At 41.1% G+C, this 27,996-nt stretch overlaps 3 protein-coding genes across 4 annotated transcripts in view; 1 reads left to right on the forward strand and 2 right to left on the reverse strand.

Annotated features, from left to right (window-relative positions):
* LOC137102161 (E3 ubiquitin-protein ligase TRIM9) overlaps positions 1-12,073 on the reverse strand; it is a 38,033-nt gene extending 25,960 nt beyond the window's left edge. The window contains exon 1 of one of the 2 annotated variants that reach the window (XM_067481371.1): positions 10,865-12,073. In XM_067481371.1, coding sequence (XP_067337472.1) covers positions 10,865-11,758 — 894 coding nt within the window. In that variant the 5' untranslated portion in view covers positions 11,759-12,073. The remainder of the gene's footprint in view (positions 1-10,864) is intronic. The other variant, XM_067481372.1, reaches the window with a different exon arrangement.
* Positions 12,074-18,296: 6,223 nt separating this feature from the next.
* Positions 18,297-22,684, reverse strand: exoc8 (exocyst complex component 8). The gene is made up of 4 exons (XM_067481375.1): positions 21,396-22,684; positions 20,111-20,364; positions 19,745-19,993; positions 18,297-19,356 (listed from the first exon to the last, which is right to left on the reverse strand). The coding sequence occupies exons 1-4, from the start codon at positions 22,543-22,545 to the stop codon at positions 18,949-18,951; spliced, it is 2,061 nt and encodes a 686-aa protein (XP_067337476.1). The 5' UTR covers positions 22,546-22,684; the 3' UTR covers positions 18,297-18,948.
* Positions 22,685-23,562: 878 nt separating this feature from the next.
* On the forward strand, positions 23,563-27,307 carry sprtn (SprT-like N-terminal domain). Its single transcript, XM_067481376.1, has 5 exons — positions 23,563-24,110; positions 24,290-24,389; positions 24,862-24,990; positions 25,092-25,386; positions 25,632-27,307. Exons 1-5 carry the CDS (start codon positions 23,830-23,832, stop codon positions 26,537-26,539), a joined length of 1,713 nt encoding a protein of 570 aa, XP_067337477.1. The 5' UTR covers positions 23,563-23,829; the 3' UTR covers positions 26,540-27,307.
* The last annotated feature ends 689 nt before the right edge of the window (positions 27,308-27,996 follow it).

Below are 27,996 nucleotides of genomic sequence, written 5' to 3' on the forward strand. Positions count from 1 at the left end.
AAACACTGGCAGCACAAAATCCAGGTTTATATTTGGCCACAGTCCTGATGCATCCACCTACAGCGGAGCCCTAAAAATGTGCATAACAGTGTTGAAATGTGACAAGTCTGCCCTGCAGGAAAAGGACCAGTGGCTGGGGAAACGGTAAAGAGATTTGGAACAAAACTAAATCTCAGGAACATGAGAAAATCATGTAGGGGATAGGGAAATTGAAAGTGAAAAATAACAAGACCTAATAAGAGACAGAGTTCATCTCAGCAAGGATCAGACAACTACAGAGCAGAGCTGTACATTCAGAAATCCAATTTCTTCCCTTCTTTGTTTCCTTTGTTCTCCTCCCCCTTGACCCTTTTTATGCTTTATGACTCCTTAAAACAGGAGTGTCATTTTTCTTTTTCCCAACTGTCAGCACTCCTCTCAGAGTCAAGTGCTATTATCTCATTATCTTATTATAGGAGCAATGGAGGACAATTTATTCAGTCTGTGACATTCATGGAGACTTAGCTGTGCTGGTACTCTGATAGGTTTCAGACAGCTGATAACAGCAAGACAAAAAGTTGACTAGTTGTGTATCTATTTAAACTCTCAGGTTAGGTTAAGTAAGGTCACGCCAGCTTCAGAGCAGACACTGACAGACGATTTTGAATAGATACAGTGAAATATTTCAACCAAAAAAAAAAAACTGCCATACAACTAGATAAAGTAAACTAGATAACCCAGTTAAACAATGTTCTGCATGCACATGGTTGCTGGTCAGTGTTCTCCTGATAGTGAACTCATCAACAATGATATTAGCCACAATAAAGACCTTTAGGTTGCTAGATGTTACTCCAGGGTTTTCTTGGGACTTCCTGAACTGATCTTTGTTAGTCAACCACTTCTCGTATTCGAGTAAATTTCTAATTCAAATAATTTGATAATCTTAAAGGTGCACATACTTTTCCCAAACACAAATACAAAAAAATTGCATCCAGGTTTAGATTTCTGCAGGAATAGAGAGTAATGTTAAGTGTTCACCAATGTTCAAGCATCTATGTGTGTTGTTTTAAAGCCTTGTGAGCCTCATTGAGGACAGGTCGTGTCCAACATTTGTTCAAACAGAAACTGGGGTTCATTGTGAGATACAGGATGACAGTAGGCAGCTCTTGTATGTTTACCTGTCAGTTGGTGAAAGGTTGATGTTGGTGTCGACCTTTAAGAAATGACACCCAGAGGACATTCACACAAGCAGGAGGTGGGGCTGAACCCCTAATTTACCTCTCCACCTCCCCTTTTATTCTTCTCATTTGCATTAATGTTTCCTTCCACTCCAAATACTTCAAGCACTATCCTTATCGCTTAGTAGAAGGCCCAAAAAATGATGGTGTATTTTATATTACAACTTTTATGCCGAATAAATTCTTGCAAATGTGGTTCCACTGTTTTGAATCAACATTACACACGTCTTCCGGATTAAAACTCACCTAAATTAATGACTCTACTAAGCTAAAACTAATCTAATCTGTGCACAGGAATCAGTGACACAGAGTTTGGCTAACAGCAAGAGCCAGTTCCTGATATATTTCAGAGGATGCAGCCGCCTCCACAATCAACAACTCTGTGCGTCATGGTTCACACTCACAGTTTGAGTTGGATATCAATACCTTACACAACATCGATGTGTAAAAGTTTTTCTCCATGGTTTCATACTTGTATAGCTTTGATAAGGGTCTGCTCCTGTGTGCTCAGAGCACAGAAATAGTTCACATTGATCACGGTGTTCGTGGAAATTCTGTGAAAATGCACAGAAAGCACTGTATTACAGTTTCAATTTAGCAGAAGAATCAATCTTTCCCAACTTTAGTCTACTCAACCAGCTGTGTTACAGTATTACTGGTTGACATCTGGTGAAGGTCAAAACCAATTTCCTCTCCCCTTCCTCAACTTCATCCTCTCATCGCTCAGCCTCCCAGGTCTGTGCTGCTACACAGCCATTTTAAGGTTAACACACCACAGTAAATTGCTACACAACAGCCATAGTACTTTTACAGTGCCTGCACCAGAAGAGTTAAAGCATGAGCGAATAAATATGTGCTAATGCTACAAAATCAGCATCGGTCGTAATGGTTCATAGTGGCTGCTGCTTTAATTGTATGATGTACTAATAGTCACATAAATGGGAATAACAGCAGGTTTATGATTACATCTCTATGTGTAACATAGTAGACAGTGGTTTTACTGGGAAGCATATGAATGAATGTGCTGGAAGCTCTCACAGGGTACAAAGTGCACAGAGGATCATTAGGTTTCCCTTATGTGGTGCAGCTTGCAAGGTGATTGTGCAATTCATCTGCTGCTGGTCAGGGTTAATAATGTTAGCACTGTGGGATATTTAATCCCAAATTTAAACTATTCTGGCACAAATAAACACAAGTGTGTAGCAGTTATGAGCATAAACAATCAGTGTTTGAGCGAATTGAATAATGTGTTGTATGTAAAGCATTTTAACTCTAACCCATTATCCATGCAGGGCAGAGAACCACTGCTAAATGAAGCTTTAAAGCATACGTTATCCAAATGTCAAATATTAATATTTATGGCTCAGAGATCGGTAAATCTGGTGTTTGCTTCACCCACTTCATCTGTATGGGTCAGCACCTATTACATATTCATAACCCGTTGAACTGAATGCACCTGTTTTTTATGAACCATGGATGATGTATTTTACTATTACATCAGTAAAATGTGAAGATCAGGTCCAACATTATCTTTGATCATCAATAATTCAATTGCAGTGTCCCTGCACACACAGAAAAAGCTACTTCAAATGCTTCCACTGCGTGATGAAACCTTTCACACTTCACCATCCAGAGGCTGTCACATCAACCCCAGGGAAATCGATTCCTTTCCACTCGTCTTAGATACACTAACGGGTAGATGGGATCAATAGCTGCAGCCAAGCCTGCCTGAAGGGAGGAGGGAGGAAGCACAATTTTATTACCCTGTTTTCCTCGTGGGGGGAAGTGTCTCTAAAGAGAATGTGGAGGCAACAACATTGCTGCAGAGCCATGGAGAACAGCTCCTCTGATCAATAATTGATCAGGCCATCTTCTATATGAATAAATGCAGAGGGAAGGTAGATCACCCATGGTGTAATTGTCATAAAACCTCCCCAAACTAGGTTTGTTGGGGATGTTAATCCTTCTATCATGGGATACTGTACATTTTACTATAGCACTCCTTCACTGTTACACTGTGAACAGACAAATATTGATATGAACCTTAAAATCTGCTATTTGATTTATCGAGATCCTAATGAATAAGCGGCCCCTTGTAACCATGGTAACAATGCTTGATGCTCATTGTACTAGAGGATGTCCATACTTTCCTCAAAGGTCTGGCATCAGCACTCAGCATTCTGTTACCAAAAATAGATCACAGACACACACACACACAAACACACACACAAACGCACGCACACACGTACACAGTGCATTGAGAAAATTGCAGTAACACACAGCCTGAGTGTTTTCTGCAGAGGATGCCTGCTGTGTTAAAGCCAGAGGAGAGGAAGTGTAGTAAATTGTGCATTAACCTACATTCAGTGCACTGGTCTAGCAGCACAGCCTTGAATTGCTCTACACCACAGTGTGTTTGTGTGTGTGGGGGTTTTGAGTACTTATGACCAATGTGGAGACGTACATTTGTTTATTTGTTTAATTTTAAGTTGAGACTTTGTTTTGAGTTTCACAGAAAAAGTATAGTTTTTAGCTCACACAATGTGTTTAGTGACACCACACATTTTAGGCTTAATCATCCCTAAATTCGGCCTAATTGTGAATTTAGTTGGGTAGTGACTGTTTTAAGGCTTTGAACAGGCTGAAGAATTATTAATAATTATTGAAGAATTAGAACTAGATTCTGCATCCAACATCCTCTTAAAGCTGCATTTTCAAATAGGTGGAGCATAGAGTTAGTTGAGGCAAAGCACTGAACTCACTCTTAGACTGAAAAACATTTCATTCATGCAACACTGTCACCCAGGTCTACATCACTGTTGCACTGCTGCTGCGCCGACGTGCTACATTTTTGTAAATGATGATATCACTAAGATCTTGTTATTAGAGAGAGGTATGCTCCATCAGTGGTACACAGCAGACAACTGCTCAGGAGTGCAAAATGTCAGAAAGAAATCAGGGCTCTTTTTTTCTCTAAGTGACAACTATGTCTTTTGTTGTGACAAACCCCTCAGAGGATCAAGCTGCTTAATAAATCAGTGCTAAAACGAGAACAGGGTATTAACATCACCCAGTGCCATTTGCTTTGTGTCAGACAACATGGGGAGCAAATACTCATTAATTTGAAGAATGTACATGCTAGTTAGCAGCTTGCTACTGTCTTTCCAGTGTGTTCTAGTGCCACTTATTTGGTCCAGACGAAGGTGGCGTGAGCTGAGGAAGGACTCAGCCTTTGGAAAGTCATCTTGTTGCATCACAGCCCTAAAACCAGTATGACATGACATGACAAAGATACTATAAATATCTGGGAGAGAAGGATAAGGCCAGTGATGTTCCATCTGTCAATAAATATCACAAAATAACTCAAACCAACAATAAACTGCATCTGTAAATCCAGAGTCTGATTTTAGCTCTTTCATCTATGCCATAGAGCTCTCTTTGTTGTTTAAAAATAAGTCAGGTCTGCAAATGTCTACAAACATAAAGCTAGGTAAAGAAGTAAACAGAAAATAAGGATTACAGCAATGTCAAGTTGTTTTTTAAACTCTTAAATGTTGGATTACTGCATGTAGCCACGGCGAGTGAGTCTGACCCGTCACGGTGGGCCAGCTGCTATCTGGAATGAGGTTAATTGGCCACGACCGGTCTGTGTAGTTTTCTGTTATTAGATAGAAGATGGGAGATACTACACGTTACACTTGAAAAACTAGTGCAGTGTTTCTGTTCTGTGGTCCTGGCGTTACATGAAAATACCTACTGTAGCCATATCCTGTTTAAAGGCAGCATTTGATAACATGTTTTCTATGTGTGGGAATAAGGAGTTGATGGGATTGTGTATGTGTTGTTGATAAAGAGTAGATGTATTAAAAATCTTGCAAATATTCAGCACTTCAGTGCAGTAGTTTTTATGAACTGTGTTTTCTCACAGATCACAACAAACAGGCTGTAACATGCTTGTCAAAATGTTTCGTCAGAGCATCAGTGGATACAATGAGGCAACGTGTTGACTGTTAACATGATTGATGACAAAGGAAGACAAAATCTGATTCCAGTCCATATGCCATACGGTAATGGAGATTCATTTTGATCCTGCAGTACTTTGTTGCTGGCAGTGGTGAATTGTGTTACTATACTATAAATACATTTGTCTTAAACATTTATGAACTGACATTTTCTTGCCAGAAAATATCAGTGAACCAGTTGTGCCATCACAGTGATGTCAATGAAGCAGAAGATCAGAAATTGTAAATAGGACATCTTTTGTCTATTTAGGTTTAAATCACTAGAAACTAGAAACCACTGGATTAGCAGATACATCCGGTAGAGTCCTCATTGGCTGCATCAAATAGTCGCAGCAAGGCAGAGAATTCAATGGCTTCATTCACCTCCGCAGAAGCGGATGCCCTTCAGTAGCTTGGCAATCAGGCTCCAGCCAGCTCAGAGGCTCCAGCTCTGGGCCCCAGAGATGTCCAGCACTCTCCTCTGCTGGAAAGATGGTCAGGTGATCCTATGGTAATATCACATGACATCAGTGAGACACAAGGACACGAATGTTACTTCAACTTTATCTCTTTATGTTTTACATTATAAAGAGGAATGAGCGGTAGTTTGTCTGTATTGTCAGGCTGTCAGATGCCGAGTTTGTATGTACACATTCATCCACTAATTATCTTCCTCTTTTCCAGAGCTGGCTCACGGTGGCAGCAGTTTTACTAAGCTTTTCCAAATGTCTCTCACTAGCAATGATTTCCAGTTCATCCAGCAGGATTCCAATGTGTTCACAGCCACATGAGAAATATAATCTCTCCAGTGTGTTTTAGGTCCACTCCGGGGTCTTCTACCAGCTGAGCGTGTCTGGAAGACCTTTAATGGGGGGCTCCCAGGAGACCTTCTCTCAAGATGTCCGAACCACGTCAAATGGTGCCTTTTGACCCAAACTGAGCAGCAGCTCTACTCCTAGATCCCTTTGAAAGTCCGACCTCTGTACCATATTTCTATGGCTGAGTCCGGCCACCCTGTGAAGGAAACTCATTTTGACCATGTTCCAATCTTATTCTTTCTGTCATTATCCAGAGCTCATGATCATAGGTGAGGGTTTATTCAAATAACATCAGCTAAATATTTAGGTGAAAGAGCCACGCAAACGGCATACATGAGCCTGAGAAACTTATTAGGAAACACTTTGAGGCACAGCCACTTAGAGATTTAAAAAAGCCACCTGAGCATCAGTGAAAATGAGCAAATATCTTGGGGGAAGGAATTTATTTCAATCAATACTTATCTCCTAACTCACAGAAATACACAAGCCTACACTTGCCAGATTAAGCCAATACAGGAGAAGCAGCTGTATTAAATCACATGCTGTTTAGGTCGCCAAGCTAAAGGTGTTTGGAACTGACAGAGTACACACTTAGAAACATCCATTAATCCCAAAAGAGGGCAATGAATGATGTCTATCAGAGCAATCCAGCACAAGTAAACACTGAAGGTCACAGAGGTGAAGACCATTGAGCCCAAAGCTGTGCTTGCACAAGACCAATGCCAAATGTAAAAGAGTCATTTTCCGCCACGTATCCAAAACATATAGTGCATCCTCTCACACAGACCACTTGGACAGTCCATTCAGGTGTATTGCAACCAAATATCTGGAACAACCATCAATGACAGCACAAATCTGGATTGAAAATTGTCAATTGAGGGATCTTTGTGTGTTTGCTGAAGTGGTAGAGCATTGGGTTGGGGTGCAGAAGGCCACGGGTTCAAATGCCATCCCACCAGGTGCCGTGGTACCGTGGTGCCTGTCCCAAGCCCGGACAAAATGGGAGGGTTGCGGCAGGAAGGGCATCCACCGTAATAACTCGTGCCAAATCAACGTGCCGAACACATTCCACTGTGGCGTCCCCCATAGGGACGAGCCGAAAGCCGTTGATTTGTATGAAATATACAATGCTTCAATTCTTTCATCCTGAGCAGGATTGTGTATTACCCCTTTCTAACATCATATCTTAATTCAAAGCCTCTTCCTACAGGCATAAAATCTGTGTGTGTGTGTGTGTGTGTGTTTTAAATAGACGCAGTGTTTTCTGCTTGACAGTTCAGAGGAAATTGGATCAGTGTGTCTTCCTCTGTCTTCCCTCGGTGAAAGTTCATCCGCTTCACTTCTGCATATTGCATGTCTTAATTGTGTGTCAGTGTGTCTATGTGAGTGTGTGTTTGTTTCTCTGATGTACTCGCAGCTTTACGTACAACAAATACTACAAGGATTATCCCAAACATTGTTTTGCTTTAATAAAATGTAGGATCTGTAAAGTAAAATCACATATACACACACAATACCTTCAAATGCACAAACTATTGCAAGAAGATTCCTCCTACAAACCAGAAAATACACACAAGAACACAATGCATACACATACTGTACACACATGCAGCTGCTTTATGTTCACTCCCTAGGGAACCTGAGAACTGAGGCTCTGTTTAAATCACGAGACAGCACTACTCAGAGTTTAATACAAGCAGGTTACACACACTTGTCTTTGTATAGGTATGAGGACGCTCAATGACATGTTTTATTTGCAGCAAGTTTTAGCCCAATCCTGAAGCTGGTGCACACCGCAACACTAAAACCAAGTCTAAACAGCACTTTGAAGTTGTGAGGACCAGACAAATGTCCTTATAGTGATCACAATACACCTGTTCACACCACAATTGTATTGAAGAATTATTGCTCGGCGTATTGGATCAGGAAAAGAAAGTCTTTGGCGCACACAAGAAGATATAGTTAGTTTATAGAGGAAGAAGGAGGAGGAAACGGATTCTAACAGGATAAAGCTACACCAAGAACAGACGAGAAAGAAAAACAACACTACCCACCAGATTAAAGCCACGTCTACTGTACTGACCTCATTGAATGACACTTCAGGGTAAACAATCAACAACAATTTCAGCTCTGCAACAAAAAAACACGCGTGATATTTGTTGGTTAAATGCCCAAGTGAGACAAAGACAGCTGGTCATCGATCTCCCTCAACATGAAGGACAATATATTAACCAAGCGGCAGCCATCTCTAATTCAGACACCGCTCATTACTTATCAACGCCCTCTCACTCATATGCCCTGATGAGATTTTTACGGTACATTCATGGGACAGGGTGATAGAGGGAAAGATGTAGGAAGAGTGGGAGGGAGGGGGGTAAATAAAAGACAGAGATATAGAAATAGAGAGGAGGAAGGATGAGCATAAGCCAGAAAAGATGGTTTTAAAAAAAGGGCTGTTATTGTGGATAAATGATGAATGAAATGACTAGAGGCTTCAAATCACACAAAAAGCGGCAGAGACTGGCAGAGAGATTAGTCACAATGGCCCACTTAGCAGGAGACAGACAGAAAATGGCTTTAAATTTACACTCATGAAGTCTGGGTGTGAGGGTGATGATGACCTTTTGAAAATATTTATTAAACACAGGACATAGTCTGATCCAAGTGTGGCTTTGTACACAATCATTCACTGTTCATTAAGACACAATCCTAAATTATTTTTATTAAATTATACTGCAATATTATTATTATACATTATATACTGTATAATGCGGTAAATACTGTAAATAAAAAGCCACATAAAATCACGTTTGTTTTTTTTTTAGAATGATGGTAAAGAAAATATCCTGAGTCTTCATCCATATTTCAGATGTTAACAACAAAGTCAGGTGCCATTGGAACCTGAGCAGAGTGAACTTGAATTGGCCCCACCTGTGGAGCAGTCATCTCCTAAATTAAATGAGAGTCATCTAAAAATGAATTGATTCATGAATCACTTTAATCAGCCTTTAATGAAGAAGGCAGATAATTTTTGGCAGGCAGAAGAATAAATTTAGGCGACAAAATGCAGCAATATCACCAGGTCTTAGCCAATTTGTCTCGGTAGACTGTACAGTGAATTAATGAATGAGGTTTTATTACTGTTTCATGAACACAGCTTTGCTCTAGAATGAGCATCCATTGTGCTTCATATATTGTCTCTCTGAGTCCAGGCCTCATTAAGATCAGATTTATAAACTTACATATCCCCAACAAAATTCATAAAGTTGAGCAAGCATAAACTTTGCATTTTTCAGCCAAATCAATACAGATAATCCACCTTTTAAACACACAGTTTTTAAAACGCATACGGAAAGGTTTAATACCACTGTGCAACATATCAAATAGACGTAACATAATTCATTGCCATACTATTGTTCAATATTCAATTCAACTTTATTCATTTATATAGCGCCAATTCACAACAAAGTCATCTCAAGGCAATTTACATAACAACAACAAGACTATAAAGATATATAATATGTATAAGATCTTCAATATGTATTCAGTATCTTCTTTTTTTTTGTAACTTAACATGATAATGGATGTCTTGTCTTGTCTTGCTATGCACTCTCTCATGAGACTTTCCCTACAAGTCCCAGAGTCTCCCAGAGACTTTCTCTGGACCCTCTCGAAATGTTCCACAGTCCTACACACAAACAATGTCAGTCCATAAACAGACCCCTGTTTTGGGCCAGCACAGCCACGATGTACACAGTGAGCCCACCCACTCTCATGTTACATCTGCTCGGCCCACCAGCAGGCTTCTGCAATCAGAACAGGATGGACTCAAGGTAAGGGGGGTCCTTAAAGACACAGGAGCTAAACAAATGGTTTCTTCAAGAGAGATGGCTGCCCACCCTGACCCTGGTTCTGTAAAAGGTTTCCCTCTCCATATAAAGCTTGCTCAAGGAAGATTTGTTTAGTTTTCTCTATTAATTTGTATGTTGTTGATGTTATTATAAAATGTGGCTTAAGATGATTCTTCTTTGAAATGCACTATATAAATACAATGGAATTGAACTGAACCTGCTTTGTCAGCAAGTCATGTTTTTTAAGCAAGAGCAGACTCATACCCATTATGTTGGGTTTTGTAACATATCACAAATCACATGAAATAGCAAAACATCCCTGTGTGACCCACTCATGACTCGTGTTACATTCAGACGCCCACACACACACAAAAAAAAATAAAAAATAAAGGTTTTTTCACACCTACAGCAATTATCTATTTGTGTGAATTAAGACGAATCACCAAGAGTTCTCTTGTTTGTCTTTCATAGTAAACTCAGTAAAACAGTGGTTTTGTGTGACTAACATTTGCACTTCCGTTGTATCGTGGTTGCCCTTTAAATTCAAAGACAATGCAACAATCTCCACAAAAATGATTCAAATGTCCAGAGAGGTGAGGAAGTAGATTTCAGGTGCTCGACATAAGCTATTCAAGTCCAGTGAAAACACTTCGGATAGTGTAGTAGCCTGTGTGTGTGGGGGTTGTATTTCCTACAAAACACACAAACGCCTGAATAGCTTTAAACCTTTTGGGGGTGGGGGTGGGCGGTTAATATGTCTCTGTGAGTGTGTGTGAGAGAGAGAGACAGAAAAAGAGGTAATAGCCTAATTGTTACTATCAATACTAATATGACTTTAGGGTTTAGTGTGTGTTTATAGCTTACATTAAACTTATTAGGACCCTCAACAGGAGTATCATTCTAATCATGACCTACTAACAGTACAAATAGGCTCTTTAAAAGGCCTGTTAGTTACAGCGTGTGCGTGCGTGTGTCACCTTGTGTTGTTTCCACATGATAGCCAGCGGTTTGACGTCGTGCTTGGCGTGTTTTCCCTCCTCCAGACACTTCATACACACCGGAGCCTTGCAGCTGCAGCAGTACATGCTGAAGTTTTCCGCTTCGTGATCCACGCACGTCGCCGGTTTCCGCGCGGTAGCGGGCGGCAACTGACCGCCGCCCCCGCCACTCATCGCACCTGCTGCCGCCGCTGGGTTTGGCGGCGGCACCAGGCGGTGCTTTGCGAGCGGACCGCGGGACGGGTGACACCGCTGCTGGCAGGCGTTACAGTAGAAGACGTCGCACTGCTCGCACATCACCGTCGCGTCCACCGGGTTGCGGTCGCACAGCTGGCACTTCGCCGCAGAGGAGGAGGAAGGAGAGGTAGCGGAGGCGGCGCGGTTCTGCTGGTACCGAGCGACGATGGACTCCAGCAGCCTGTTTCGAGGAAAACCCCGGAGCCCCCGCTCGTCCAGGGAGACACTCCGGTGGCACAGCGGGCAGGTGAGGGAGCAGTGTCGGTGCGGGGTGGCCGGCGGAAACACCCGCACCCCGTTTGGGGACTTGAGCTGGCACGGCGTGTAGGAGCCGTAGCCGCTGTCCGTCTCGCTGTACAGACTCATCTTGTCCATGTCCAGATAGTCATAGTCAGAGCTGCCCGAAGCTCTGCTCTGCACCGGAGTCTCTCCCTCCGGGGTCTGGACGGTGATGTTCCGAGCACAGGCCAGGCAGACATTGTGTGAGCACGGCAGCAGGATGGGGTCCTTGAAGAGAGAACCGCAAACGGGGCATTTTAACTCTTCCTCCATTGCTGGACCTGAGGGAGAAGCAGCTTCAACGAAAACACTCCAGCACTGAGTGACACGGACAGCTCCCTGCGCTGCACTGCGCATGCGCTGAGCGAAGACAGAATTATAGGATATGTGGTTTGAGCCTACTGACGATCAGGTTAAAGCTAGAAAAGTCAGTCTTTAACCTATTTGTCTATGATTTTGTGTACTTAAAAGTACTTAGTTTCAACATAACCTAATTCGAATAAATAGCCAAAAATACTACTAATAGTAATATACAAAACTTTAATTTTCATCAAATAATCTAGATGCTATAAAATATCACCGAAAATAAAGAATAAAGAGATAAATGCAATAAAAACCAGTACATGGTATTGCCTCTACAAACCGTACAGAGAAAGAGAATAGCAGATAAATGAAGGTATAATATATAACTGGTATAACTGAAATATAATGTTTGCACAACTTAAGTTAGACCCAGTTCATTTTCCTTTAATTGTAGTAGCATTACAATACTGTTAAAAGTAAACAACAATAAAACAGATCCGAGTTTTAGCAGCTAAATGGGTACATTATCAAAATCATTTTAAATTATATTAATTAAAAATATGCGAATATTATTCATGCTTGAATGATGTAAAAAACTGTCTTTCATCTTGAGCTGTTCAGCTAGAAAACAGAAAGGCCACAATTGTCACTCATGATATTATCAGTGATGGTAATGCAACCGCAAGGGGGCACAAGCCAGTGTCTTCTTGTGCCAGTCCCAAGTCTGGATAAATGCAGAGGGTTGTGGCAGGAAGGGCATCCGACGTAAAACACATGCCAAATCAAACATGCGAATCGTGACAAAGACTTCCATACCGGATCGGTCGGGGGTCGGGTTAACAACGACCGCCACCGGTGCTGTTGACCTACAGGGTACCGGTGGAAATTGGACTACTGTTGGTCGAAGACGAAGAAGAAGAGGAGGAAGGTGTGTTCGTAGGCAGAGAGAGAAGAGGAAAGCTAAGAATGTAGGACTGACAGTAGGGACTTTGAATGTTGGTACTATGACAGGGAAGGCTAGCGAGTTGATCGACATGATGCAGAGAAAGAAGGTGGACATACTGTGTGTCCAGGAGACCAGGTGGAAAGGTAGCAAGGCTAGAAGCTTAGGAGCAGGGTTTAAGTTGTTTTACCATGGGTCAGATAGGAAGAGAAATGGAGTAGGAGTTATATTGAAAGAGGATTTTGTGAGGAATGTTCTAGAGGTGAAAAGAGTATCAGACAGGTTGATGAGTCTGAAGCTGGAAGTTGAAGGGGTGATGTTCAATGTTGTGAGTGGTTATGCCCCACAGGTAGGATGTGAGTTAGAAGAGAAGGAGAAATTCTGGAGTGAGTTAGATGAAGTGATGCAGAGCATCCCCAGAGGTGAGAGAGTTGTCATTGGTGCAGATTTCAATGGGCATGTAGGTGAAGGGAACAGAGGTGATGAGACTGTTATGGGCAGGTTTGGTGTTCAGGACAGGAACGCAGAAGGTCAGATGGTGGTTGACTTTGCAAAGAGGATGGAAATGGCTGTAGTAAACACTTTCTTTCAGAAGAGGCAGGAACATAGGGTGACGTACAAGAGCGGAGGGAGTAGCACTCAGGTAGACTACATCTTGTGTAGACGTTGTAATCTGAAAGAGATCAGTGACTGTAAAGCATTGGTTGGGGAGAGTGTAGCCAGACAACACAGGATGGTGGTGTGTAAAATTATGCTGGTGGTGAGGAAGATAAGGAGGACTAAGGCAGAGCAGAGGACGAAGTGGTGGAAGTTAAAAAAGGAAGAATGTCGTTTAGTTTTCAGGGAGGAGCTGAGACAGACTCTGGGTGGTTTGGAGGTGCTTCCAGATGACTGGACTACTACAGCTAATTTGATCAGGGAGACAGGTAGGAGGGTACTCGGTGTGTCATCTGGAAAGAGGAAAGCGGACAAGGAGACTTGGTGGTGGAACGAGGAAGTTCAGGAGTGTATACAGAGAAAGAGGTTAGCTAAGAAGAAGTGGGACACTGAGAGGACTGAAGAGAGTAGACAGGAGTACAGGGAGATACAGCGTAAGGTGAAGATAGAGGTGGCAAAGGCCAAACAAAGAGCATATGAGGACTTGTATGTTAGGTTGGACACTAAAGAGGGAGAGGTGGATTTGTATAGGTTGGCCAGACAAAGAGATAGAGATGGAAAGGATGTGCAGCAGGTTAGGGTGATTAAAGATAAGGATGGAAATGTATTGACAGGTGCCAGGAGTGTGATGGGAAGATGGAAGGAGTACTTTGAAGAGTTGATGAACGAGGAAAATGAAAGGGAACTAAGAGTAGAAGAGGTGACTGGTGTGGAGCAGGAAGTAGCAAAGATTAGTAAGAGTGAAGTGAGGAGGACATTGAAGAGGATGAAGAGCGGAAAGGCAGTTGGTCCTGATGACATACCTGTGGAGGTATGGAAGTGTCTAGGAGAGGTGGCAGTAGAGTTTTTGACTAGTTTGTTTAACGAGATCTTGGAGAGTGAGAGGATGCCAGAGGACTGGAGGAAAAGTGTACTGGTACCAATTTTTAAGAACAAGGGAGATGTGCAGAGCTGTGGCAACTACAGAGGAATAAAGCTTATGAGTCACACAATGAAGTTGTGGGAAAGAGTAGTGGAAGCTCGGCTAAGGGCAGAGGTGAGTATTTGTGAGCAGCAATATGGTTTCATGCCTAGAAAGAGTACAACAGATGCAGTATTTGCTTTGAGGACGCTGATGGAGAAGTACAGAGAGGGTCATAGGGAGTTGCATTGTGTCTTTGTAGATTTAGAAAAAGCGTATGACAGAGTGCCGAGAGAGGAGCTGTGGTATTGTATGAGGACGTCTGGAGTGGCAGAGAAGTATGTTAGAGTGGTGCAGGACATGTATGAGAGCTGTAAGACAGTGGTGAGGTGAGCTGTAGGTGTGACAGAGGAGTTCAAGGTGGAGGTGGGTCTGCATCAAGGATCGGCTTTGAGCCCCTTCTTGTTTGCTCTGGTGATGGACAGACTGACAGATGAGGTTAGACAAGAATCTCCCTGGACTATGATGTTTGCAGATGACATTGTTATTTGTAGTGAAAGCAGGGAGCAGGTGGAGGAAAATCTAGAGAGGTGGAGGTCTGCTCTGGAAAACAGAGGAATGAAGCTTAGCCGCAGCAAGACAGAATACATGTGTCAATGAGAGGGACCCAGGTGGAATGGTGAGGTTACAGGGAGCAGAGGTGAAGAAGGTGCAGGACTTTAAGTACTTAGGGTCAACGGTTCAGAGCAACGGTGAGTGTGGAAAAGAGGTGAAGAGGCGAGTGCAGGCAGGTTGGAACGGGTGGAGAAAAGTGTCAGGTGTGTTGTGTGATAAAAGAGTATCAGCGAGAATGAAAGGAAAGGTGTTCAAGACGGTGGTGAGACCAGAATTGTTGTTCGGCTTAGAGACAGTGGCACTGAAGAAAAGACAGGAGGCAGAGCTGGAGGTAGCAGAGCTTAAGATGTTGAGGTTCTCTTTGGGAGTGACGAGGATGGACAGGATCAGGAATGAGGACATCAGAGGGACAGCTCATGTTAAATGTTTTGGAGATAAAGTCAGAGAGGCCAGATTGAGGTGGTTTGGACATGTTCAGAGGAGAAACTGTGAATATATCGGTAGAAGGATACTGAGGTTGGAGCTGCCAGGCAGGAGGTCTAGAGGAAGACCAAAGAGGAGATTTATGGATGTAGTGAGGGAGGACATGAAGTTAGTTGGTGTGAGTGAAGAGGATGCAGAGGATAGAGTTAGATGGAGGCACATGATTCGCTGTGGCGTCCCCTGAAAGGGAACAGCCGAAAGGAAAAGAAGAAGAAGATATTATCAGTGATGGTGATAATGATGATCATTTATCTGAGATTCTGCATTTGTTCAGCCTGTCATTCAAAGACAGAGACATATAATCATAGTGGCAAAGATAAATCGCTACAACACATGTAACAGAAGTAACAGTAAAATAACATCAGAGGATTTGGATCACGAGGAGAAAAGGTGCTCAAGAAATAGGTTAAAAAAAACCTGAAGTAACCTCTGAAGTGTGTGTCAGTTAAAAATTTACTTAACAAGACAGTTCTCTGGGACCAGCTTTAATTTAACTCAATTCTTCTTTATTATCACTGTTAGCATCCCATTACCTTGGATTCCTGATCTGTTTTTTGGTTAAATGAATGTGATCATATCAATGCAGGAATATTTTCAGAATACACAGACTTGCTTAGCTATAACCTTTAACCACAAAACAGAACATGCTTCCTCAAGTCTCATCATTGTCAGTACAGGTGGAAACATAATGACTGTGCTGCAAATCAAAGTATGATAGCTGGAGATAAAAGTCAAATTGATACTTTGACGGTAATTTAGAAGTCTTAATGATTTTTCAAAGTGGAGCCATCTTTGTGAGATGCCCCAAGAGAAAATGCAAATGCACACTATCATCTCAAAAGTTACAGCAAAGGAAGAGTTTTGTACAAAATCGGGTGACTCAGTCTGTACTTTCTTCCCTTTCGCATTAAAAGTGAGGTCATTAGTCAAAACAAGACAGCAAGGACAAAGAGACGATCCAATGGCAACAGAAAGTATGTGAACCCTTTGGAATATCATGGTTTTCTGCTTTAATTTGGATTATCAAACAACAGGGGGAAAATACTGTAAATATAAGACATTAAACTAGACATAATTTATTTTCACACCAAATTAATAATGCAATAATTCCATGTAGTCTTGGATCCAACCCATTAAACTATTAAGGGGAAAACACTATCTAATTGAGACAAAGCGAACCTAGACATCAGTTCAAACTGGTGAAGAATGAAGCATCCACATAAGATCACACAGCTTCTTTGTGCAAAAAAAGTTACAGGTGAGCTGACTTCCTGTACAGACTCTGAAGCTCCACCCACATAGGAATCAGTTAGGCCAAGTAGAGGAAAGATGGAGTGGGAGGAGTTTTTTTCTTTTAATCTGCTTTTCTGAATTAACAATAAAATGTAAACTTTATCCTGTGAGGACTTCTCCAGGTCTTCAGTTCTAACCGTTGCAAATGAAGAAAAACAACAAAAAAACATGCTTTGTTGGCTGTATTTTCCTTTGTTGTGTCTGAATGAATTCCTCTGAAATAATCCTGCTTCCATGCTTCACCCAAGGTTTTCCTCAAGCCCTCCATCACATTAGAGATTATAATGAGATGAGCTGTGAAGCAGAGGGAACAATCATGAACGAGATCTAAAAATATCGGCATCTGCTACCGTGGCACGTCGGGCCTGTCACTGCCGGGAAATGTTTTACACAAAGACACGATGAGTTGTTTTCATGTGACAGTAATAATGCTGCACCAGTTCTTATTGGTTGAATAGGTTTTGGTGCATGGAAAAGCAAAGTCTGGAGCTAAAGGGGACAAATGCAAGGAAATATGGTGAAATCCTAAATTTAGAATTACAGAATATTATTCATTTTATGCATAATATTTTATACAGAATAATATTCATATTTGTTTTTAGAAAATCAGTTTTCATCATCGGCAAATTATAAGAAATTATTTTTAGTATGTTTTTAAGGATTTTTCTTACATTTAATTCAAACTTACATGTGACCCAAGACAATAAAAGAACACATATGTTCCAGATATTGGCCTGTCAATTCTGTGAATATCATGAATATTTAGACACCGGAAATGCATTGTGTGTGATATTCAATATATGACACTTTTCATGTCAAAGGGATGTCTTAATGTTTCTGGACAAGTTCCAGAGCTACAGGGACTTTCATTACTGTGCACTGGAGAGGGCTTAGCTGAAACATTTATCCTTTTTTTACTCCCTGTGCTGACATGTAAGTGTGAATGAATTATAAGAAACTTCCTGCAGATCTGGGTGTGCAAACTTTTGTTCATCTTTTCTTTGTATAATTTTTAGCTGAACAAACCCTGGCCCCTCTACCTTTTCCTCTCATTAGTTTGGTGCAATGTTCTTCAAGAATAGGGTATGTAAACACTAGAACCAGTAAAAATCATTTGTAAATCCAGGACCAGAATTTATGTTAAATGTAGGCACTAATAGTATTATTAGCAATCATATTGCATCATTTAATCAGATTTCGCACGATGCCTTAAAACTTCCACAACCTTCATCTAGTTAACATTTTATGGGTCTCAGCAGCCACAAGAGGGCAATATGGGCATGAAACAAGGTTCATAAAATAGTTTACTTGGTATATTTTAAATACAGACCCACTATACTTCAGTCTTTCTCTGAATCCATGGTAGGTTTAAGGATATTTTTGGGGTTGGTTTAAAATAACTCCAGTTCCTTTATGCAACAGGCCTTTTATTCACAGCATCCTTACATAGCAGTAAAATCACAGGTCCTATGAGTATGAGTAACAATGGCTGCACACTCAGGGGACCTGGCTCCCGGGTCTTGGTATTGTGGATGTTGGCTCATGGGAATAGCATACAAGCAATGTGTTGTTATTAATTACCACTCTGCTTTTCTTGCTGTGCGAAGTTAAAATGTGTGCTGTGAAGAAAGCCTGGTTTTACTTTCATTTAAATATTAACAACCAAAGACAACAACAACAAAAAAACACTTCATACAGTATTACTTCAATAAACGTCTGTGTGGCTCCTTTATTCACTCCTTGAACAGGTATTGTTGCTGCACAGGTTAATAGAAGCACAACCATTTTATCACAAAAAAAAAAAAAAAGGAGATACAGATTTTTCTCATTTTTAATAGAAGAAACAAAAATGTGGTGGAGACAGCTTTTGCTTGTGGTTGTTTTTTTATTTATTAAATTTCCGCTTAAAGAAGATAGAAGTGATCATTTACCATTACATTTCCTTTCAGTCATCCCTTCAGATCAATCCTATTATGCCAGAATATTTTATAGTGTTTAATAACGGTCCAGTCACACGTTAAATCAATGTAAGTAAAGTTAGACTCAAGCAACATGTAAATACTCCTAAACATTCAAAGAACATAATTTCGTTGCACGAAATATTTCTTTTGCAATATTTGTCCTTGTGTGTTGAAATTCTCAATACAGGTTCACACATTGTCAATCTGATCATAAAAGTTACATTCAGATCTTTTTCTTTACTATAAGCTATTATTAATGGGAATCTTTGTGAGAGTCATTACAAATTCTCAAGAGACTAAAATCTAGCTCGTTATTCTAAAACAGGAGTTGAAATTGCCAGAGCAGTCGGTAAATGTACATGTTTTTAGCCCCATCCTGATTCAAGAAGTCTTAGACCAAAGACGTGGTACTTTCTGGATTTATTCGAACAGGCCTTGTGCTCTTCCTCAGGTCCTGCAGTTGTTTGGCTGGCTTGCCAACTGCCTCCTCAAACCTTTTCTCCACCACCGGCAGCACAGTGTCGTGGAGGAAGGAGGCATTCTGCAGGATGAAGGATTTCTTCTCAGGGTCCTGCTCGCAGCGGACGCTGTAATCCACGTGCTGCACGGCCACCAGGATGATCTCCCGCAGGCTCTCCAGGAGAACCATGTGCAGCTCAGGGAGGTAGAGCTTCAGGCCTTCCTCCAAGAAGCTCATCATTTGTTTAGTGAAGGCCACGATGGTGTAGCTCAGGTTCACCCAGCAGTCCTCACCTGTGTACTGCTCAAAACTGCCCATTCCACAGCTTCGCATCTCTTCCTTCAGTGAAAAAGACAAAAATCGTAATGTTTCAGCTGATGTAGGAGGGATTTGTGACATAAGTAAAAAAAATTTGTAACTGGCCAGAGTCACTAGTGAATTCTTCGGATATTCAGTCCAAACCTGAAGAACTGACAGTGGTATAAACCAAAATGAACATCCTCACATTCTAGAAGCAAGAACTACACATAACTTTTTTATTTGATATTGTGTAATTTTCTGAGAATAATCAAATGTTGAATTAATTTTTTTCTTCAATTCACCGTTAACACAAAACCAGAGCAAAACACGAGTCAAAGGCTGGGAAACTCAGAAACGATGAGCTGAACCTGACAAAAATAAAGACTTGAGGAAACAAAACAGAAAACAACACAGAAGCTAAATTCACCTTGACTTTAGCCACAGCCTCGGGGGTCATAAGATTCATCCTCCTCCACATCTCCTCCGAGTTTCGGTGCTTGGTGGCTTCGATGATTATGTCCTTGTAGCTCTGAAGCGCTGCCTTGATATCTTTGACCAGCAAGGACTGCAGAGTGAAGGTCAGGTCCAGGCCGATGTCAGTCAGCTGCTGACAATGTTCTTTAGCCACTTTAACGCACTCTGCAGCAGTTGACAGACTCTCCTTACTGTCAAACACCTGACACAAAAAAAAAGAGCATCAAAGCAATTTTATTGAATTACTTTGTAGGTCATCTTAATCTGCTCTCTTGGCTTTAAAAAAACTCATTAAAAGGCTGTGACTTTCTGCTCATACCTGCTTGCTGAAGGCGTCCACAAACATCCTCATGGCTGATCTGGACCAGACAACGAAGGCGGAGTAGCAGCCCGTGTTTCTTGCAAAATCCATCTTAAACTCCTTGGCTGTCTCCAGTACACTAGTAAAGAAGATGTTGCACAGTTTGTGGATGTAGAGCAGTGTGGCTCCTTCGATGCGAAGCTGCCGTATGGCTGTCTGAACCGCAGCAGCACGGTTATTCAGAAACAGCTCACAGGCCTTTGTGGACTGGCCTGCAACCGAGCAGAAAAATAGTTAAAACTTAAGAGTCCGTTTTTCTGATGAGTCAAGCAGATTTATCATAGCATTTATGGTGTCATTATAGATTTGATATTTTCAAACTGCATGCTACATACACTATTTGGTTTAAGGGTGAATATCAAATTTGTTGGCTTGTTAAAAAGAAACTAAATCATAAGTGTCTGAAATGTGGAAAAGGGCTTTGTACAAAGACAAAGGAAGATAAAATGTGTAAAAAGAACATATAAGGTAAATGCTTCAGAATGTAGCATTAATATATGAGCTAAAATGAGCCATAACAGATTAAAAAATGTTCTGCAGAAGGAATGTGACCTTGTTATGAATAGATATCTTATACATCTGTTGATATCTGTATGTTTTCTAAATATTTGTTTTTTTTCCCACAATTTTAGTTATGGTTCCATTTATCAACTCAAATCTGTTCTGAACATAGTCTGCATGAAAGTGGAAAATTATTTTTAAAAAATTAGGAACTCATTAGGCACTATCACAAAAATATATCAAGACATTAAGAAATTTGGTCCTAAACCTCAAAAGATTACGTTTATGCAAATGTTTTTTTATTTTCTAAACCGGCACCAAAGCTAAAGAAATTGTGAAAAGACACTTTAGAAAAGCAAATAAAACAAAAATATATGATCATTTCTGACACCAGCAACCTTGTTGGTCAAAATAAGACAACAATAATTTGCATGCTTGCTCCAAGTTCTCAAAATAGATTATACTATCTAATAAATGGAAAATTAATGCAAGTGAGGGATGTGAACAAATAACACTGACGGTTCTCTTTAATAGGAAAACTCTGGTGTAATATGGAAATTTTTTTTTGCTAAATGACTAAATGTAAATATAAAAACTGTGCCAAATCAATATGCGGACAATGATCCACTGTGGCGACCCTGAACTCAAGGAATAAGCTGAACGGACCTCCCCCAAAAAATGGTACTACTATAGAAAAGACATGCTGACTTTGTGTTAGTGTGTGAGGCGTTATTGCTGGTACCTAGTCTGATTAGCTGGGATACAGCTCTCCTAGTTGCTTTAGGTCCTCCACGTAGTGACCGATCTGGAGACAACTCAAACACCAGGACCTCTGTTAGCTGTCGTACACGGTCATCGACCTTTGACCGGAGCTCTTTTACTTTCGGGGTGACCGGCTGGTCCTTGAGATACTCATTCAGCTTGTCCAGCAGATCCACAGCCCCTTCAAAGTCTCTCTGTGCTATGCACACATCCAGATCCTCTGGCAGCTCTTGGATCCAATCAAGGCTGAGGTCCACGCTTTCTTCAGTGCCTGCTGGCTCCCCATCATCTTCATCAAAAGGATTGGTGGAAACCTCTGCCCTTACGGGAGAAGTGGGTATCTCCTCTTCTTTCTCGTGCTTGTCCTTGGTGACTTTTTTCTTCTTGGTTTCATCCAGAATCTCCAGCCACTCCTTCTTGACTTTGCTGTTTTCTGCCTGAAAAATGCGACTGTCTGGGAACATGAGGATTTTGAACATGTCCTTCATGGGAGCGTTGTCTTTTACGTTGACCACAGCAAAACTATCCAACTCATACAAGGCATTGTATTTATACTTAACTGTGCCTCGACGGTTTGCCAGCCAAGTGGCAATTAACAAGCAGTCATTCATCAGGAAGGCATGGACCTTTTGGATGAGAGACATGTGGTCTACATCAAACTCGCTGAGGTCACCATTGTAGACTAGGTGCCTCCCTGGGATGTCCATGATGTTTTTACCCCCCTCCACTTTCTCCAGCAGTGAGGTGAGATTCCTCTGCTTCACATCCTCAGTTTCTTTGGGGAAAGCTGCCTGCATCTCTTTTGAGGTTTCATCCTTGTCTGTAGACAACAAGGCCTGAGTGATGCTCTCCATGATGCTCTTCTGCTCTGTCAGGATGTGACTCAGCTGGTACATCTCACTCTCCAGGTAGGAAATCTCTTTGGCCGTTTCGATGAACTGTCTGTAGTTCTTATAGACATTTTTCTTCAGGTTTTGAGCCGTTTCGTCGGCCAGGTTTTGGATTTTTTGACGATGTTCCTGCAAATCCCTGTCGCCATCGGACTGCTGTGACAGCTGCTTAACGTAATTCTGCGGGTCGAAATTAGGGGATTCGAGTTGCTTCCGGAGTCGGTTCCCCGTTTCCGTCATCTTCTGTTTTGTGAGTGTTTACCTACTTTATTCAAATATTGACAAATTACACGGAACTGTGGAAAAAAGAAGAGTTCATCGAGGCTCGTCGGCTCATATCCGCTTGCAACCCAAACAGGAAGTTGTAAACTAGATGACACCCTGGAACGTCACGGGATTCGGAAAAAGAAAAAGATGGCAACAAATCAGATTTAAACATTTTCAAATCTTTATATAATTTTGAATTCATACTTAAAACAATGTTTTGTGTTCATGTTAATTAATTTCATTACTAGGCTACAACAGAAAACCTCCGGTTGGACTTGCCATTGGCCACCGACTACATATCCCAGAATTCTCTGCGACGCGTTTGAGTAACGTAAACGTTTGATCAAGTTTAAGAGAGCTACTAAATTCTCGACCAGATGCTAAACAATAAAAACTATAAATAAGATCGTCACACTGGCTGCAAATTAAAAACCATTACTAAAAGGCAAAATTAATAAAATATTTACCTTTGTTTTAAAAGAAAGTCCACTGTATGGTTATCAGCTTTTTGTACTACTTTGTCAAGAAAGTCAGAATTAATTAATAGGGGGGCAAATACATTAATTTTTAAAGGTCGGGCCCCTTACACAAAGTCAGCAGATTACTAAGCGAGATGAAAACATATTAACTTTTGGACTGTACTGCAATAGCTTTTCTGTGAAATATCAAGATGTTTTTAAGAAGTCACCCAAGCTAAAACAAATGGAAATGTTTAATAACATCTTTCATAATGTGGCGTCTTTATAAACCTATTTTATGTTGTTTTAAAGCTAAATACTCACAGGAACAACTGCAACCGCAGTTGACTGACTGAAAGTAGAATAACCTGTTGTGCATACAATGTAACTTTTAAATAAAGAACGTGCTTGAAACTGTAGGACTGAGTAAATGTAGTTGCATTCTAACAGTGTACATGTGTTTGGTAAACCTGCATCCACCTGAAACTTTATTTTGAAACGCTTAAGGGAAATTCGTAGTTGTATTGCGGGAACTTGACCAATGTATCGTTGGCTTCTGGTTTCCGACTGACAGCAAACACGCTTGTCCAGCATGAAAATAAATACCTGTTTCTTCGGATAGCACAAATTAAAGACTTTTGGCTCCTTGAATACTCTCACTTGTCGTTTGGGAGTTGCCCGATCTACGTTAGCTAGTGAATCCAGCATTAATATAAACATTAACCGAAGACACTTTGCTAATGCTAACAGCTAGCTAACTAAGCTAACTTATATCAGCCCTTTCTTTCCGTCGGTTGACATGGAGAATGACTTTCTACTCGCCATTCGGCTTCAGGAGCAGTTTGACAATGAATACGAAACCTCGTTGTTGGCATCAGACGGCTTTGAGGATGTAAACTTCGGTCAAAGCAGTAAGAGACGGAAAGTGGAGCCCGAGAGACCTCTGTCCATCGTGGACGAGTCCTGGGAGATGTTGGACCCCAGTCCGGACGTCAGAGCCATGTTCTTGGAGTTCAATGACATGTTCTTCTGGGGGAAACTCTGCGGGGTTGAGGTTAAGTGGAGCCCCAGAATGACACTGTAAGTCACGTGTTTGGCGTTTTTGTAAATGCAGTGATGCCCCTGTAAAATGTTTGACCATAGAACAAGGAGAATGTAATTACAGAGTAATGCTACTAGTTGTAAAGGATCTTTCTCGATGGGTTGGTAGAAGTGTTGCAGTGCGTTCGGTATTGACTGTCTCCTGGTCTTTCTCTTAGATGTGCAGGTTTGTGTTCTTATGAGGGCAGAGGTGGACTCTGTTCAATCAGACTCAGTGAGCCTCTGCTGAAGCTGAGACCCAGAAAAGACTTGGTGGAGGTGAGAGGACACTGTTTCAATGCTATATTTAACTTGTACCGGTAGATTCATGACATACTTGTATTTAAAGTGAACAACTTGTGTCAAAACAACAACTTTTTTATTTTAAATCAGATCAACTGAACCTAACAACACTACTAGGCCCCACAACTAAACATGTAGTTTGCACAGTGATACAATAGCTTATTATAAGGCTAGAAATGTATACAACCAGGTTACCAATAGTGGGTTTAGAGGTTGTTAAAAATAATGGAATACATGAACATCAAAAGTCTTCTCTTAATTAATAAAATAACACAAAAAGTATTTTTACTCAATAAAATTTTTACGCAATTTGTAAGAGATAATTTCCCTTTTTCTCCCAGGTTCCAGCTATGAATGTGTGTCAGTTTGTAACGTGGTAGAGGCAAAAACATCCTTAGAAAGATTTACTCAACTTAAAAAGTAATGTTTGTTCATTTTCTGTTTTCAGACTCTCCTCCATGAAATGATTCACGCACTTCTGTTTGTGACTCAAAACAACAGAGACCGAGATGGCCATGGACCTGAGTTTTGCAAACATATGAATCGGATCAACAAGACCAGTGGGACTAATATTACTGTAAGTGTAAAACCCTTTGACCAAAACCTATCAATGATACTGTAACATAAATAAATACTGTATCTTCTGAACCTTTAATCCCTCCTCTGCCCTCTAATCAGGTTTACCACAGTTTCCATGATGAGGTTGATGTGTATCGGCAGCACTGGTGGCGATGCAATGGGCCTTGCCAGAACCGCAAACCATACTTTGGCTATGTAAAGAGGGCTATGAACCGGGCACCCTCTTCTCTGGACCCTTGGTGGGAGGACCACAAGAGGACTTGTGGTGGGACATACACCAAGATCAAAGAGCCTGAAGGATATGGCAAAAAAGGCAAGAAGGATGGTAAAAAAGATGGAAAGAGCTCAGAGAAGAAGGCCTCAGGAAATGAAAAGCATTCAAATACATCTACAGGTGATGAGCTTGTTCCTTTGTCCCACTTTAATAACTATGAATGTTGTTCTGTATGTTTAAAAATGTTGTCAGCTGTGTAAGAGTTACAACACATGTAGAACTTGTTTCTCTTTTTAAAAGATTTTTATGAAACTTTTCGAATTAAGTTTTTTATCATTAAAAGAAAACAAGTGGAACAGTCTTTTTTGCTACATATCATAAAAACCTGTTTTCTAACATCAATTTGTACATTTTCCCCCTCTCAGGTTCTGGATCACAGGACATAAGGAATATTATCCCATTTAGTGGCAAAGGTTTTGTACTTGGAGTGAAATCTGAGTCCCATATATCTTCCTCGCCAGTGTCTTTTGTGGAAACAACTTCATCCAGCTCCTTCTCCTCACCCAAGAAACTCCTAACCCCTTCATCCCCAGCTAGTCTCTCCAGCTTGCATAGCCCTATCAAAGGAACCTCCACCATTTTCCCCTCCATCAGACCAGCGACCTCCACTGTGCAGAAGCCACCTACAAAGAGGTCTGTTAGTAATACGAGGGCATTTGCCAACATTAACGGCTCACCAGTGAGAATCTCTAAACCCCACAGTAGCAGCAGTAGTCAAAGAGGACACCAAATCAAACAGAGGTCAATTCATGAACTCTTCAACAGCACAGACTTCAGGAAATCAGGGAGTCAGTCCACTATTTCATTCACAGATACTAAAAGAGACCTGCCGACAACACCAAACAACAACCCCAGTAAATCCAACCATTCAAAGTATCCACCTGTACTTCCAACCAACAGCAGCCCTGCTGAACCATCACAGTCCAAGTATTTTGCTCATTTAAATGGTGAAAGTCCATTAGGAGCTGCTGGTGGTGGTGAGAGAAAGAGGCTGCGGGACGACAGCAGCAGCTCAGTCAGCATCTTTGACTTTTTCCAGAAGACATTAGCCAGCAATTCAGCACCATCTAGGGAGTCGATAAACCCCACAGAACCTGCAATGCAGCAGAGAACTGAAACCCCCTCTACATCTTCTCCTCATTCCTCAGTGGGATTCCACAGCTTTACCTCTACTTCAACCTCTTCCTCCGCACTGATGGTGAGCTGCCCTGTGTGCCAAGCGAAAGTGCAGGAGTCAAAGATCAACGAGCATCTTGATTCCTGCCTCTCCTAAATGAGGAGGAGCAGAATGGGAGTTGGATAATGTAGAAGGGATGTTGCAATAAAACCAACTTCCAAATTCTCAATATACATTTCAGGGAGTTTTAAATGTTGGGATATTTGATATTTAGTAATTATAATATATCACTGCTTGTTTCAAAAGTTTTACTATCAGACTGGATTGTTTTCTGTGTTGTGGTTAGTGATACCTCCCTGTAATAATGAGGGCCCATCTGACAGCTTGTGCCTTAATTTTCCAAGAGAATATTTGGGTTTTACAGATTATCTAAGTTTTTTTTAACTTACATTCAGCAGGACATTATAAGGCATTAACATAGTTCGTTTATATTTTAGTCTGAGTATTGGTACAAGAACAGCAAAGGCAGAAAGGCTTACTTATTCTGTCTGATGCTTTCTCCGCCTCCTCAGATCTATATATGCTGCCCTTCGGACAGCAGGGGACTCTGAGCAACCTCTGCCGATCTGTGGGAATCAGATTTCACACTTGCAGCTATTTGTCTGTGCAGGTCTTCATGTTGATGCTGCAGCTATCAGCAGGATCAGGCAGTGTGAATGTATCTGATAAAAATGCAGTGAAATTACTAATGCGTTTTGTCGATCAGAGCTACTGTAGAAAAACTGACAACGTTTTTATGTGTTTATATTAAGATTTATATTAGAATTTAAAATGTTAAAACATTAAAATGTTATTGTTGTCTTCCACACTTACGTGTTATGTTTTAAAAGACGTTTTAATACCAAATAAAAATGTGTTATCTGGTTTATCACATCTAATTAAAAAAACTCCAACTTTTCTTACAATTAAGTGATGGATAATGGTTTAGCTACATGAGATAACAGGTCTCCTTTTATGCCATATATCACCACCAAGAATACATGTTGTTTTAAAGTTCCTGTTCATCTGTTCTTATGTCATCATAAGGTGGGGGGGGTAGAGCAGAAAAGGGGGCCAGGCCAGCTGCCGATCAGCACTATGCCTAAGACTGACTGGGTTCATTTTCAAATGCTTGAAATACTTTTTTCCAATTAGTTTTGGTTGCTTCCAGTTTGAGGAATAATGTTCCCTCTGAGGGAGCACTTGAAAGCAACGCAGCATCCTGCACAAAAGTTACATTTCCACTGTGAGATGTTTCCTGTCCACAACAAAAGGAAGAAACTGGCTTTACATTTAACTATAAATTTATCTAAGGGAGGATCAATGTCCCTTTCAGAGGCCTCTGTGCAAAGGAAAACTAGGCAGCTGCTCTTCACTGACCTGCTGTAAAATGACACACTAAGCAGCTGACCTCCTCCTAACACCCTCCCTCGTTCACTTTAGACTATTGTCTCTCTTCCCAGGCAAAATCCAAGTTCAGTTCAGTTCAGTGTTGCATCAGCAAGACTAGTTTCTATTTTTTCTACTGGAAATCAGGCAGGGTGGTCAAAATTCAAATAAATATAGTGAAATAA

Source organism: Channa argus, chromosome 17, assembly GCF_033026475.1.
Source record: "Channa argus isolate prfri chromosome 17, Channa argus male v1.0, whole genome shotgun sequence".
In the NCBI taxonomy this organism is placed as follows: Eukaryota; Metazoa; Chordata; class Actinopteri; order Anabantiformes; family Channidae; genus Channa; species Channa argus.